The sequence below is a fragment of the Strix uralensis genome, chromosome 15, assembly GCF_047716275.1.
Source record: "Strix uralensis isolate ZFMK-TIS-50842 chromosome 15, bStrUra1, whole genome shotgun sequence".
Lineage (NCBI taxonomy): Eukaryota > Metazoa > Chordata > Aves > Strigiformes > Strigidae > Strix > Strix uralensis.
Genome location: NC_133986.1, coordinates 14841738 through 14855715, shown reverse-complemented (window position 1 = coordinate 14855715; position 13978 = coordinate 14841738). Strand labels below are relative to the sequence as shown.

The following is a 13978-nucleotide window of genomic DNA, read 5'->3' as shown; positions in this document are numbered from 1 at the left end:
TCTTCTTTCTATATACACTGCGGTTGCGATTATCCTATCCTTAACCTCACACGATGCCCTGCCTTTCTCACTTTTTCAAGATCCAAGTGCCCTCAAAGGTGCAAACTCTGCAGGGATTGCCAGTATCATTGATCTAGGCAGAATGATTTGTTTATACTGAAAGTTAGGATCAGCTACTCAGTAAACGAGAATACACACTGCCAGAACTGTAATGACATTCCTCTGCAAAAGGAAAATAATGCATGCAAAGTATTTCTAAAGTTACATCTTTAATAATATCTCTAACCATCTCTGTACACAGCTGAAGGGGCCTCATTGTTTCTCTGCATAGTCAACCATATGCATGGCCAATTGTAAAGTTTTTCTCCAATTATGTGACTGGTACTTAAAAAGTACTGTCAGGAGAGACAGTAAAATGTGACCAAAATGCTGAAGGGAGTGGCAATACCTCAGGTAGCACAAAGACAACTGTAGCTGAGTCAGTGCCCAGAAGCCTGTTGGAGCTTACTATGCTACTGCAGTTGCTTGCACAGACATTGAGCTTTAAATTAAAGACTTGAGGGTTTGCAGCCCCCCACTCCCCCTTTTTTTTTTTCTTCTTTTTAAATCTAATAGGAAAACTGTGGTAATAAACTCTACAGAGTAAGGCCTGCAAAAGCAGCAAAATAAGAAAAAAAGTCAGAGTAAATCTTGTTGTTCTTTAACCTAGATGATTTGTGTCCTGAAATACAGAATTTCATCTTGTATTGTACATCTCAGATCTCACAGCCACTACTGTATTAAGTAAAATAACTCACTTGTATTACTAGTTTACTTTGGATTATACCATATATCCCCTTACCTTAGCTATGATACGGCACAGATGAGCACCTTCCTGGGTAAGGCTGAATAAACTACTAATCGCCGACTCAGTGATGTACATACTATCCGACAATTCTATTTGTCTCAAGAGGTTCTGTGTGACATAAGATAATAAACATAATTTACTTCCAATGTAAAACATTAGCATTATATTTAAAGGTAAAATGGAATAGAAAGTCTAGTTCATTTAATCCATATCATCCTGCTTCTCACCTAGAGAAAGGAAAAAAAACATGGGCAGGAGTCAGACTGATAACACTGTAACACCTTTGTCATTGCATTTGAATAGATATAACCAAGAATAGTGATATTTAAAAATAAATATGAATAGAGTAACAGAACAGGTATGTGTGAGAGAACATTTAATAAAGAACTCTTCAGCTATCTAGTGAGTTATTATTGGGTTTGGCCTGGGATTGAACAAAAATTTTCAGAAGGCAGCTAACTGTCCCAGTGTAGAAGCTGTATCACAAGGTGATACAAGATTTCCACCTTATTGATAAGGAATATTGCTATACCCTTTCTAACACTACTTTTAAGGCTCTGGGTTCATCACTATTCTCAGTCTACACAGAAAATGTCATTGACCAACAAAGGGAATTCTCATAGAGAAATATAGTTTACTTCTCCAATGGATGAAATAAGTTAAATATTTTTATCTTTGTAAACAGTTATCTTGCTTTTGCATGTGTGCAATTGCAGCTTCACAGAGAAACACAGCTATGGAGGGATTATGAGGTTTATTTCATTTTACTCTTTCTGAAAGCACGTAGAATCATTAGAGAAAGAATTAATTACCTTTGCTAGAAGAAGGTAAGCATTTTTACACTTAATCCAACTTTGAAAAAAGTGCAAGGAAATATCCCACATTTTACACTTATTTATACAAAATTCAATTATCTTCCCTTTAGGAAGCTGTGTTCTCCTACTTACCATTAGAAAAATGTTCCATAAAAGACATAACTTATCAGTTCACATTTTGATAGCAACCTATCCTGAATAAAATCCTGATACACTGATTAGAAAAGCAAAGCATTCTGGACTCACACAGACACTTAGTCTGCTCCAGAGCAGCAAACTACCCACAGACAATGCAGTTATATGGCAGAAGTGGGCATGCAGCCTGAGTGAAGGGCCCAGAAAACTGTTCTTAAAAATGTTTTTATTAATGACCTGTAAGTCTTCAGCCACACAAATACACACAAGATGGTGCAGAGTAATTAATTCTACTCCCTTAAGAGAAAAAGGGACTAGGATTTGAGGTATGTAGGTAATCAAAGTGCCCAAAGACAGAAGTATTAGCAATGAAGAACTGCTTTTCAGATTAAAAAGAAATAAGCATCAAGACAACTACAACCTACTCATTGCAACATTTGCAATATGCAAATTTATTTACAAATTTCAACTCATATGTGCCATTTCATTTAGTTCTCATAAATCCTAATGAAAGTAGGGATTAGTTAGGAAGTAGCTTGTTAGTTTGACTGTAGTTCTGCAAATGTATTCTGGACATTGTCACTTTCTAGCAATAACCTTTTAAAACTATAGGGATGTTTCTGAAAGAGCCACAAATTTCTTTTTTTTCTATCTTAATGCATCAAGATACATTAGAATTTAACCAATACCATGCACTAATTTTGTTTTAGCACCATAGTAAATACTATTTAACTATTTCCTCTTCACTAAGCCTCTCATTTCCTGTTTTTTCTGGAGGGACAACATAAAATTCCAGCATAACATCACCTCTAAAATATGGACAAATTAATTGAGCATAACTACATTTGGGGTTTTTTTTTATTTAAGGAAATTAGAGGCTGCAAAGGCATTACTAATGAGATCTCAAGAAAGAAACCAGCGCAAGCCAAGATAGATTGGTTAGACTTAACAAGTTGCTACTATTTCAAGAATGGTCTAATGGGAAAAATTGAATGCATTTTTAGTCTCAGCCTAATTAACTCCATGTATTTATCTACATTTAATCACCACTGGAAAATATACATCATGCCTGCAATGATACACCAGTGTTTCTGGAAGGTTACACACACACATATGTATAACCTGAACAGAACACTGTATTTTAAGACTGCTTCCTAGAGTGTAAGACATGCACTGGTTAAAATGTGTGCTATAATAATATACTTGCTATATATACATCTTCTAAAAAGTTTAACTTTTAATGAGAACCACTGAGAGCAGAAGAGATTTTTTTTCAAGATTTCTAAAGAAAAGCAGTGTCTGCATGAAAGGAAGAAAAAAATGTGTCCAAAGGTCTTATTAAGAAGACATCATCCAGAAATCAGATGCCTTGCAATGAAGGAGGCCTATCAGAAAAAGTAACATATTGAGACACAAGATCATTGTGTTTAGGATTTTAGGTTATTGGACAATTTGAGAATACAAACGCCTAAATCTCTTTGCAAGGTATTTGAATTACTGATCATATCCGCTGAAAATTGAGAGTTGTAATTGTAATCCTCCTCTTAATGGATGCTTTCCCTCAAAATTAAACAATTTTGAAAGATTTTTTTTTTTTTAAGCTATAAACTAACCTGTGCCTCATGTGTTAAAACCAGCTCTATTAACTGGCCAAAATACTGAGCAACGGTAGTGAGTGTTTCATTAATACAAGATTTCATAGACTTCAGTATCTGTTCATCTTCAGTTTGTATGCACCTGAAAAGAAAAAGGAAGGAAAGGGATGAAGGCAAAAAGATGCAACAGGCAACTATTGTTTTATCAAGCTGATTGTCACAGGTAAGCTCTGTGTTAATAATAGGGATATAATGAAAATTCAACTGTTCACATGAGGACACTGTATTTGTGCCGTTAGCATCACACCAGACTTAAAGCTTTGTCTACACGTGGTAAGCATACCATCAAAGGACAGCAGTGAACACTAACGAATAATTTGGGGATCACAATTTACTTCACAGACTACAGATCAAATTTTCCTGCAGATCCTGTATTTATACCAGTGTAACTCTTATTTTCCACTTATGCTTATAGTTACAGTCACTCTAGGATGCCAACGTTTCAGCTGCACCTGTGTACATCCATCCATCTTTCATGACCAAGAAAGTGCTTTCAATAATTTCCATTTCTTCACCTTCTTTGCCATAGTTTAATGATAGTATGATAAGGACCCAAAATGAGTGTGTACCCAGATGAGTAAAGTTAATTTAAATTTAAACAGCATACTCAAAAGTAAAATTCAACCTTCTATGCAGAAAGATTACATAGAACAGCTTTACACAGTTAGTGTAACTATCCTGTAACCAGTGATATTTGGCTGTAACTGAAGAAGTGAGATAAAGAAGGAAAACTTTATACCATTCAAATGAAATAACTAATACATTCACAGAAATACATTCATTTGAATTGTCAAAACATACTCCACCCAGGCAGGCCACTGTAATGTAAGATATAGTTTGCTTGATCAGTATCTCCACCTACACAGTAGCTCCCCTTTTCAGCTTTACCTGTCTTTCACCCACCTATATTGACTTTTTGTCCAACAGACAAGGAGGGAGAGGGCTGATCTGGGGCAGTCACTAGTAGAATCAAGCTCTCATTAAATCAGTGTGTCTCATAGTAGAATATAGAAGTAAAGTCTGAGCTGTATGGGTTTGGCAAAAAGGAATAGTGCTCAAGAAATGTTCTTTCCTGATAATTAGACGGTGTCTTTTTCCCTGATGATCCCCCAAACAGAATTACTTGCACAGTGTTTAAAGTAAACCGAAAAAGACTGATTAAACTGTGCTGGAGGAAAGCAGATAACTTATGTTAGGCAGGGGAAATATCATGAGAAGAATTATAAAGAGATTCTTATTTTCCAGCCTCAGCGTTCTGGAGTGCACAGAGCTGAGTAAACCTACAACTGCAATTTAAAAGACTGTGTATTTACAAGAACATGTAGTACAACAGTCTCACAACATAAGTTTTCACACCAGCTGAAATCTTGGCTCCACAGAACTTGAATGGAACTTTGTCACTGATATTAGAACCAGACTTTCTCCCTTGATGTCAGCCCTGAAAAATCCACTTGCATGCAGCTTTGTGTCTATGCCAGGCTCTGTGGAACAGCAGATTCCATCTTTCATTAGGATGCAGTTTAGATAAAAGCAACTCATATCACCCACATCACCCATATCTAAAGGCTAACCTTTAGAAAGCCCTTCAGAGCTGTGGGAGCCTAGTTCAAACATAGAAGGGTGTTAGTAGATGTGTACTTCTCATTAGAGATTCTACAACATAATAAACCAACAAAATTAATATTTCCACTAGAAAATTTGAATTACCTTTCTGTGATTGCTGTAAATTCTGAACACTTGTCTATCAAAAGTTTTTCAAACTGCAAAGGGAGAAAGAGATAGTGGTTTTAAAGCAATATCCATACACACAATTGTTTTTTAAAAGTAAATAATGCTTGATTGTGATAATTAAGTGAAAACCCTCCAGAAACATAATATTTCATATGGACACCCTTTTTCTACCTTTCTGCATAAAACAAGTAGAGATAAAATTAAAGGTAACAAAAATGTAGTATTTTCTACATTGTAAATGCAAAGGAACTCACAGATGGGGCATCTAATTACTTTAGTTCAGTAGTCCTCAAAACCAAAAGTTTTTTTTAATGTAATTTGTGAACATTATTAACATTCAGAATCAGGCTTACAATAAAATAGGATCCAAAATAAATCAAGAATGTTCCCATAGCTGAAAAGGGACTAGAAAGTCTCAAACAAGGGACCACCATCAGGATGTAAGGATTTCTTACAGATTGTTTAAAGTAAGTTTTAATTATTACAATAAAAAAATTAAACAAGACAAATATGACCTCAGGTAAGGCATTCTACCTGGTGCATTTCTTCTGAAGAATTCCTGGTGAATGCATTGTATTCATTTATCATTGAACGTACGTGGCAGTTGACTCTTACTGTTATGCTGTGGACTCTCTGCCATCTATTCTTCTCCAGCTTTTGAGCAATCCTGGTCAACTCTGTGCTTATGATCCAAGCTCTTTTTAATAGCAGCTCTAAGTTATCACATGTGCTATATTGCGAGGAAAGGATAAGTTCATTTTGTTCATCCTTCTCAATGCTGATTGGCTTGGACTGGAGAATACACATACATTCACAGTCCGTCATCAACTTCAAATCTTCCATCCATCGCTGAACAGAGTCCACCTGAATTAAGTGCATGCTAAAAGGCAACGAAAGAGAAGGAAGAATGAGGTAAAGCAAAACAACCTTAGAATAACCACCAGCAGTACAACACAGTTCAATCCACCTACCAGGTTGCAACTGCTTGACAAAAGGCAACTAACTGAGCAAGCAATCTGCTTGTAGTAACACATCAACATGCTTCACTTCCTATTCCAAAGACAGGTTTGTAGTTTCTAATCACCTTTACACCACATACCCTTGATATAAAATTAGTTGTGAAAAATCTGTAGAGATTGGAGATAAGTAAACAGGAGAAGTTTAGATTACACTTTGGGGGGGGAAATTTTTCTTGTACACTTGGAGTTTAATATGATGCAGGAGCAAAGTTGTGGGTGTGTTTGTTTTTGTTTATGGAACTGTACTGTCAGTGTTTTCTAGACACTTTGCCTATTAGACACTTAACAGAAAAAGTTTTACCTTGTAGCATCTCTCCAAAGCCTTTCCACCCACAGTGACACAGCCAACGATGCTGTCAGCAGTATCCATTTCTGCCATATCATAATCCCTTACACCTCAGCTGGATTCTACTTCCTGACCAGTCCTTTACCTTCCCCCTTATTTCTTACAGCTCTCTGTACAGTTTGCACATCTGACTTCCAAAGCACATTTCTGCACTACAGCAAATATGCTGTGAACCAGTGAGGCTGAAGGAAACTCCTTGAGGAGTATACCCTGACACAAGGGCAATGGACCTGCATTTTGTGTCCTTGCACCCTCCAGCTAGTAAAACGTGGTACCCGAGACAGCAGCTGTTCTGAGCTCATCTTTGTGAGGGATCCCAAGTTCCCCAGAGCCTTGGGGTAGAGTTGCCTAGAATTTTTTCTTATAGTGAGGTGCCCAGATCCTAATAAAGAAAAAAAAAAAAAAACAAACAACAAAAAAACAGAGCCTTAATCCTCACCCGAAACACACACACATTCAAGGCCAGGTTTTATTAGACATGACTAGTGTTACTAATGCTGTACCTAACAACATATAAAGGTCAGGTATAGGACACTACGTCAGACAGAGCAAGTTTGCATAACTGCATTCATCCTTACCTACTTGGTCTTTGCAGACAGGCTATGGTTTCTGCTTTTGTTTCATTTAGCTCAGGGAATTCCTTAGTAGCAGCACCCTGACCCCTTTGACTCCGTGGAAATTTGCTCCCTCTCCCTGAGGCCTGCCTAGCCCACCACTGCCCTCCTGCATTCTCTCAGACCTCTGCACAAAATTTTAACTCTTGCCTACCGCACCTAAGGCTGGACCTCTGTTTCCCTTTGAAGGGGGGAGGTCCCCAAGGAGAGAGCATCGCCTCTGCCAAGGGGTCCCATCTGACCCTTGCTTCTAATCCAAGGACAGAAATGACACTGTCCACCTCCAGAAATAATCCATCCAAAATTTTTTTCAAATTTAACAGTAGATCCAGATTATTTCAGTTTACATTTCTCCTCCCCAATCCTCACACAAGACCAGTTCCTCTGGTAAGTATATACATAAATATATAAAAACCATTTTTACCATCAATAGTAGATACATAGTAAACATACAAATATATATCTATAAAAATCTAAGGGACAGTTACATAGAGCTAAGGGAAAGACAAGCCTTATTGTTAAAAAGCAAGCTGTAATGTATTTTCAAATTACTTAAGTTTTCCTTACCTTTATGCAAATGCTTAAAAGAGTCCCAGTGATAGTAACTGAAATTAACTATGGTTGCAACAGTAAAGACAGATTTTATCAATATCTGTCCCCCACTAGCCCCATTATATCCCCACTCAGTGCAACATCATTCACTGGTAACAAAGCAAAGCAGGTGGCCAAGAGTTCAAAGAATCAGTGCAAGTCTCTGTGGCATGGTAGATTTTGATTTTTATATGTCTAAAACAGTTTCTGCAGAATCTATAAACACAAGCATGGCCAACAAATAGCACACACAACACACTTCCAAAAAGGGGTACTTTACTCAGCAAGAATTTCAGATTTCTGATCTACAATGAATAAAATAATTTTTCTGACAATTTTCATCAGCTGAAGACTCAGTCTTAATTTTTGATAAGTTTTCTTAACATGAATTACTTCAAAATTTTAGTATCCCTTCATCTCGTGAAAGATGGATTGATACTAAAGGATTCCAAAGTGAAGATGAAAGGTAAAGAAGAAATGAAATTAAGTGAAAGCAAGAGAGACTGGGCTTAATTGTTTTTTCCAAACTTCTATTGGTATCCTATAGCCAGCCTGACAGCATAGTGAATTGTTGACAACCTTCTGGATACGTGCTATACAGTTTTATAAGCTGCTATACCAGAAAGTACAAAAAGAAGCTTTCTATTATAGTCCCATTCTTTTAATCCAAATACTGATTTATTGCAGGTCAGCATCACATCAGTGATGCTCTGTGCTGTTAGATAAAGCCTTAGTTTTAGAACAAAATCTGCAATTACATTAGCCGAGTTAAAGATGACCAGGCAGAAAAACTTTTTAGTTCTTGTACTTCCATTTATACACTGAGCACCAGCTAAACTCAAGAAATCTCCTTCCAGACCACTGAGGTAATATTCCACAAATGACCAAAATTTATTAACATACATATGAAAAGGAGGCTCACTTCAAGTATAATTTCATATAAATCAACAGCAAACAAGATACAAGAGGTCAGTTTCATTGATGCAATCCCCCTTTTCACCATATACAATGAAACTACTTTTAATTTTAAACTTTACAGGCTACTACTATGTAAGGTCTTTATTTCACTTGGCTTTGAATATTGTGTAATTGCATTTCATGATCGATTGTGGCTCGCTTTCTTCATGCTACGTGTAGTTTCCTTATTGCCTTTTTGGATCTGAAGCAAGGTTTCCTAATAAACAAAAAATAACAACTTTAGAAGTTTGAGACCATGATTTATAACAATGTGCATAGATTGCATGCAGTACAGGACAAAGTCATTTGACACAGAGTAATGTATTTTTCATTTCTAATGTTCACTATGATAATTAATTAAATCTCTGTTTAATAACTATAAACTGCTACATTATAAATTTACATGGAAAAAGCCTAGAATAGAAGATTAGTTAGAAAAAAACAACAAATCATTCATATTTCCTTTAATCCCAAAAGCCAGTCCTCACTCTGAGAAAAAAGGATGATAGAGTTGTACAGATGTTAAAAATCTCTCCTTGTTTACCTCTGTTCCTACTAATTGTCAGAAGTACAACTGTAGAATTTGGGATGTTCTATCATTGAAACTTAGTATTCCTTAACTCACAACAATGGCAAAAATAATAACATTCACCCCCTTTCAGACAAAAGAATCAGAGCAAACTCCCCCTGCTCACTGTCATCTTTTCTGACATATTATTCTTTAAAATACAGATATATCATATCTGCTCAAGTGAAATACATAAATGATCCACCTCCATCCATATTGCCCTGTATTTAGAGAAGATCTTCCTAAGCATTCAGCAGATGCCTTTGTAGACTAATTATTTCTTTATAAAAATAAGGAAAGCAAAAAGTGTGATCGTTCCTAATTAGCTATTAGGAATCATATTCCAGACAGCATCTACTGAACTCCAAAAACAAGTTGAAAATTTCCATTTTGTCTCCCCATTACTGGAAAAAAAAATAAAAATAAAATCTACGCCTACAAAATAAAAACAGCCATAATGGGTCAGACCAAAACAATCTGTCTAGACCATTATCCTGCTCCCAACATGGCCATTAGGAGATGCATAAGGAAAGATTATAAGAGGCACAGCAAGAGCTGAGCAACCCCTCCTTCCTATCCTCTAGCAATTAGTGGTTTAGGAACTTCCTAAGTCAGAAGTTGTGTCTGAGCAGGATGTTTTTACAATTCATGAAACGAAAGTAGCCATTAATCCCTTTTTGAACTCAGTTAAACTTTTGGCCTTTACAACATCTAGTGACAGTGTCTCACATTGTTTGATTATTTTTTGTATGAAAAAGTGTTTCTTACTGTTTGCTTTAAACTTGCTGCCTGGAGGTATTAACACAAGCTCTTTAGTTCCTGTATGCTAAGAGATACTGAAATGACAGTTCCACATTCACGCTTTTCATGTAATTCATTATTTTATTTGCTCTACCCTTCCCTCAGTTATCTCGTTTCCAAGGTGGAGAAAATGTCTATCTAGTCTCTCACCATACAGAAATGATTCCACCCCTCTAACAACCCACTTACTTTCCCCACTTTTTCAAAAAGGCTTTTCTAGTTTTCTGAAGTCCTAAAATATGATGGCAAGAACAGCATGCAATATCAAATATTCAGGTAAATTATGGATTTATACATTTGAATGACATATTCTGCACTATTCCTATTTTCCAAGAATTCCCAGAATTAAATTTTTCTTTCACTTAAGTGTTTTCCAGAGAGCTGTTTCGTTTTTACCTTCCAGAAAATCTAATTTTTGATATTAGAGTATTTTCCATGAGTACATAATTTAAAGTTTGTTATTGTATATGTATGATGAAAGAGACTGTTCTTCAGTCCCCTTCCCCTCCTCACATGTGCTACTTTATGTTCATCAGCATATAATTTCTTCTAGCATTTTACATTTCAGTAACTCAGTATTGTGAGACTTTTGGTGTTTGCAAATTATTTTAAATTAACCTGAGCGGTTTTGCATCAGCAGGAAGCGTTGTTGTCCTGCTATTATAACTGTTGTTCAGGTGGTTAAATACATTCAGCAAGATTGGTTTGAGCATAAGGGACCTTACTGATGTGATTTGCCCCCGTTCTGTTTAATTGAGCAACAGTAGCTTAGTAGCTGGCAGAGATCCTGATGTATATAGACAATAGTTCCCCACCAGTTAAAATTTCTGAGTTTAGGAAGTCATGGCATATTGACAAAAAAGCCATTTATCTAGACTCTATGCTATAAAAGCAGCATTTCATGTAAAAATAGCAGTAAAAATAATTCAGTGCAAAATAAAAATTCAAAAGAAACTCTCCAGCATTTCTTCAAAGTCATTCTATTTTAATTGAGGTTGTAAAATATTTGATGAAGTTTTCAAGAGCACTCAACTGAACTTGAGTAACTAGCAATTCAAATACTTTGAATTCTTAGTGTGCTTGCCCAAAAACAGTCTCTTAAAAATTGTGTTATTTTGACAAAATCATTTGATGTCACTGGCTGAGACCAACTTGGAGCAACAGCATGCTAAAAGTATATTGTTTCAAAAGATGCTCAGATCTTGTTTCATACAGATGTTTCTCCACTATATAACACATTGCAGGGAAATTTCATCCTGGAGAAAGACTTACATAAAAAAAAAATCCCATTTTAAGTTTCTAAAAAGAGGCATATCATATTCAGAGTTCTGTTACCAGTATTTATCCTTTTTTGCTATTTTCTATCATCTAGCAAATAGTTTGTTAACTAATGAATCACAAAGTCTTTAGGATAGACAAGAGGGATTGACATCAAAAGGGTTGCTCTATCTCATGTTGGTGCTACATGAATATGCAAGTGAAGAATTAATAACTAAACCATTTGTTTAAAACTTCCAGCTTGGAGCTCTTTACTACAATTTTTCTGGCAGCACATACACTTCTTTTTTAAATTGCAAATGTTATAATGAAAGAGAGTTATACCTCCATTTTAGCACTGAGTTTCACTAAGTGCAAAAGTTTCATGCTTTATAACATTGTCTTGAAGTCTGAGCTGATCAATTCATGTGAATAATTCCAGTAGTCATATTTATAAAGTGTAAAGACTTCTGCTCAGTCAAATTATGTTTTCAAAGCTTCTTAGTCTTTTTATACATTTTCACCTATTATGACAGATTTATTACCAATCCTAATGATAGCATTTAGCACAGCTTCCAGATAAGCCTATGGTGAAAGTCAATGCCAAGTCTTACAACGGTGCTCAAATTTATTATTCTAATTAGTGGTAGGTAATTAATTGGCAACAAACAACTTCTTGAATGGATTTAGCTCCCTCTTTGAACATAAATCATCTCTAATTTTTTTGTAATTCATCTCTTCAAAATTATTCATAGGTACCCAATATACCCAGGGCCAGTTACTACATCAATACAATGGACAGCAGAACTCAACTCTTAGCTGAAGGATTTTGTGAAGAGCCATAGAGACGGCTCTTATTTATCCTCAAGTTGCTTTACACAATATTACTTTCATAAAAAAGCCTTGATACTGTATTTGCACTGATTTTAGCAAAAATTTAGAAGATACAGAAGAGCTTTAAGGTAGCTAAGAATCAGATTCCTGATTTTTAAGTGAACACACTTGCTTTATAGATCATTCCTAATGTAATAGAGTTCTATGAGTATTTGGTATTTGTAATGGATGTAACAAGCTGAAAGATTAGACAGATGATTTGCACTGTGTTCTTTTTTTTTCTCCTTGAATTTACATTCTTCTTTTCCAATTGGACATCAGCAATCCAACTTCACTAGACAAATGATTTTAGTATGAGTTATTTGAATGGTGAGAAAAGGCTGATAAAAACTAGTTAGTTCCTAGATTTCAGAAATATTAACAGGCTATATTAAAATAGTATTTTGCCTCAATGATTACTCAATCATGAAAGTCTAACAATTTCCCAAATTAAGTCAGTAACAGATAATGCAAGCTACAGCCCTGAAATGTTTCTCAAAACAAAACATTCTAAGGAAAAGTGTATTGTGGAAGGCAGAACTCTGTTTGCCAGCATCGATCACCCTTCTACGTTTTAACGTTTCCATTTAATTTAGGAGTAGGTTTAAACCACAAAGAAACGCAGCAGAAGTAATAGAGGCATTGCTACCAGCTTCAGGAAGCAGCATGTCAATGGACAGAATAAATAAATAGATAGTGGTAACAAAACCAGAATTACTCAAAGATCACAAGCAAAATACAAACATATTACAACAGTGGTTGTAAATTAACTGTTATGTTGACTAGGGATAGCTCAATACTGCTCTTTTTCTGGTAACTGGTACCTATGAGTCTCTTCACCTGACCTGAAGCCAACACTGGTCCCTCCTCACCATTTACCAAAACTTCAGTACCATCAAATTCAGTTTGTCATCTGCAATCTGGGATAATGGAATTGCTCAAACCACCAGCCTCCTCAAAATCAGTGCTACTATAGAGAATATACGTTAAAACCACAAATAGCTTGTGCCTTGTTAAGCATCCATCCAACTTCTGCAGGGAGATCAAATGAAGACCAGCTTGTGAAACTTAGAACTAAACATTTATGGTCAGGCTACTGCATTTTGTGAAATCTTACACATTTACCAATATAGAAATGTCTATAAGGAAAGTAAAAACACTATAAACACTTGTAATATACAACGTATGAAGTGCAAATTAACTATAGCTGCACTGCACCTATATAAAAGGCCACATAAATCATTTAAAGTGCTGCACCGATGTTCTTCTCAGATCTTTATGTTTTTCTGAGAAATCCTCACTGTAAGTTGCCCCTCTAAAAATGTCTGGAAATATTATACCATCCCAGAATTACTGGCACACTACAGAACATAATGAAGACACAATATAACATCACAGACCAATTCAGCTTGCTGATTAGTTTATGTAAATTCTGGGATAAACTTATCATCTATCATTTTCTTTACATGGTTAGAGTTTAAGTAGGGCCAGGTCCTTTTCAGTCTCTGTCAATTGAAGGGGTAGTGAGAAGGCAAAAAGAATAGTTCAAACTGGTTTTGTGACTTTTTACTTTGTATCTGGTACATTAAATTGCTAAAACAGAGCTGTCCCAACAAGCATAAAAGCCACTGAGTTCACAGAAAGTAAAGACAGCAGTAAAAGAAAATATGATTTCCTGACAGGAAAATGCTAAATAAACCCTGCTATCAGCAAGTTAATGACAGTATACGGCTACTAATTGGCCTGTTTACAGGCAAAGCTGAACAAAC

The 13978-nt window shown here is 35.7% G+C and overlaps 1 protein-coding gene across 5 annotated transcripts in view; it reads right to left on the bottom strand.

Moving 5' to 3' along the window:
- Positions 1-13978, bottom strand: part of INSC (INSC spindle orientation adaptor protein) — a 123090-nt gene that overhangs the window by 51557 nt on the left and 57555 nt on the right. For all 5 annotated transcript variants that reach the window (XM_074885004.1, XM_074885006.1, XM_074885003.1 and 2 more), the window contains 4 exons: positions 5718-6063; positions 5160-5212; positions 3411-3534; positions 842-955 (listed from right to left, as the gene is read on the bottom strand). In XM_074885004.1, coding sequence (XP_074741105.1) covers positions 842-955; positions 3411-3534; positions 5160-5212; positions 5718-6063 — 637 coding nt within the window. The remainder of the gene's footprint in view (positions 1-841; positions 956-3410; positions 3535-5159; positions 5213-5717; positions 6064-13978) is intronic.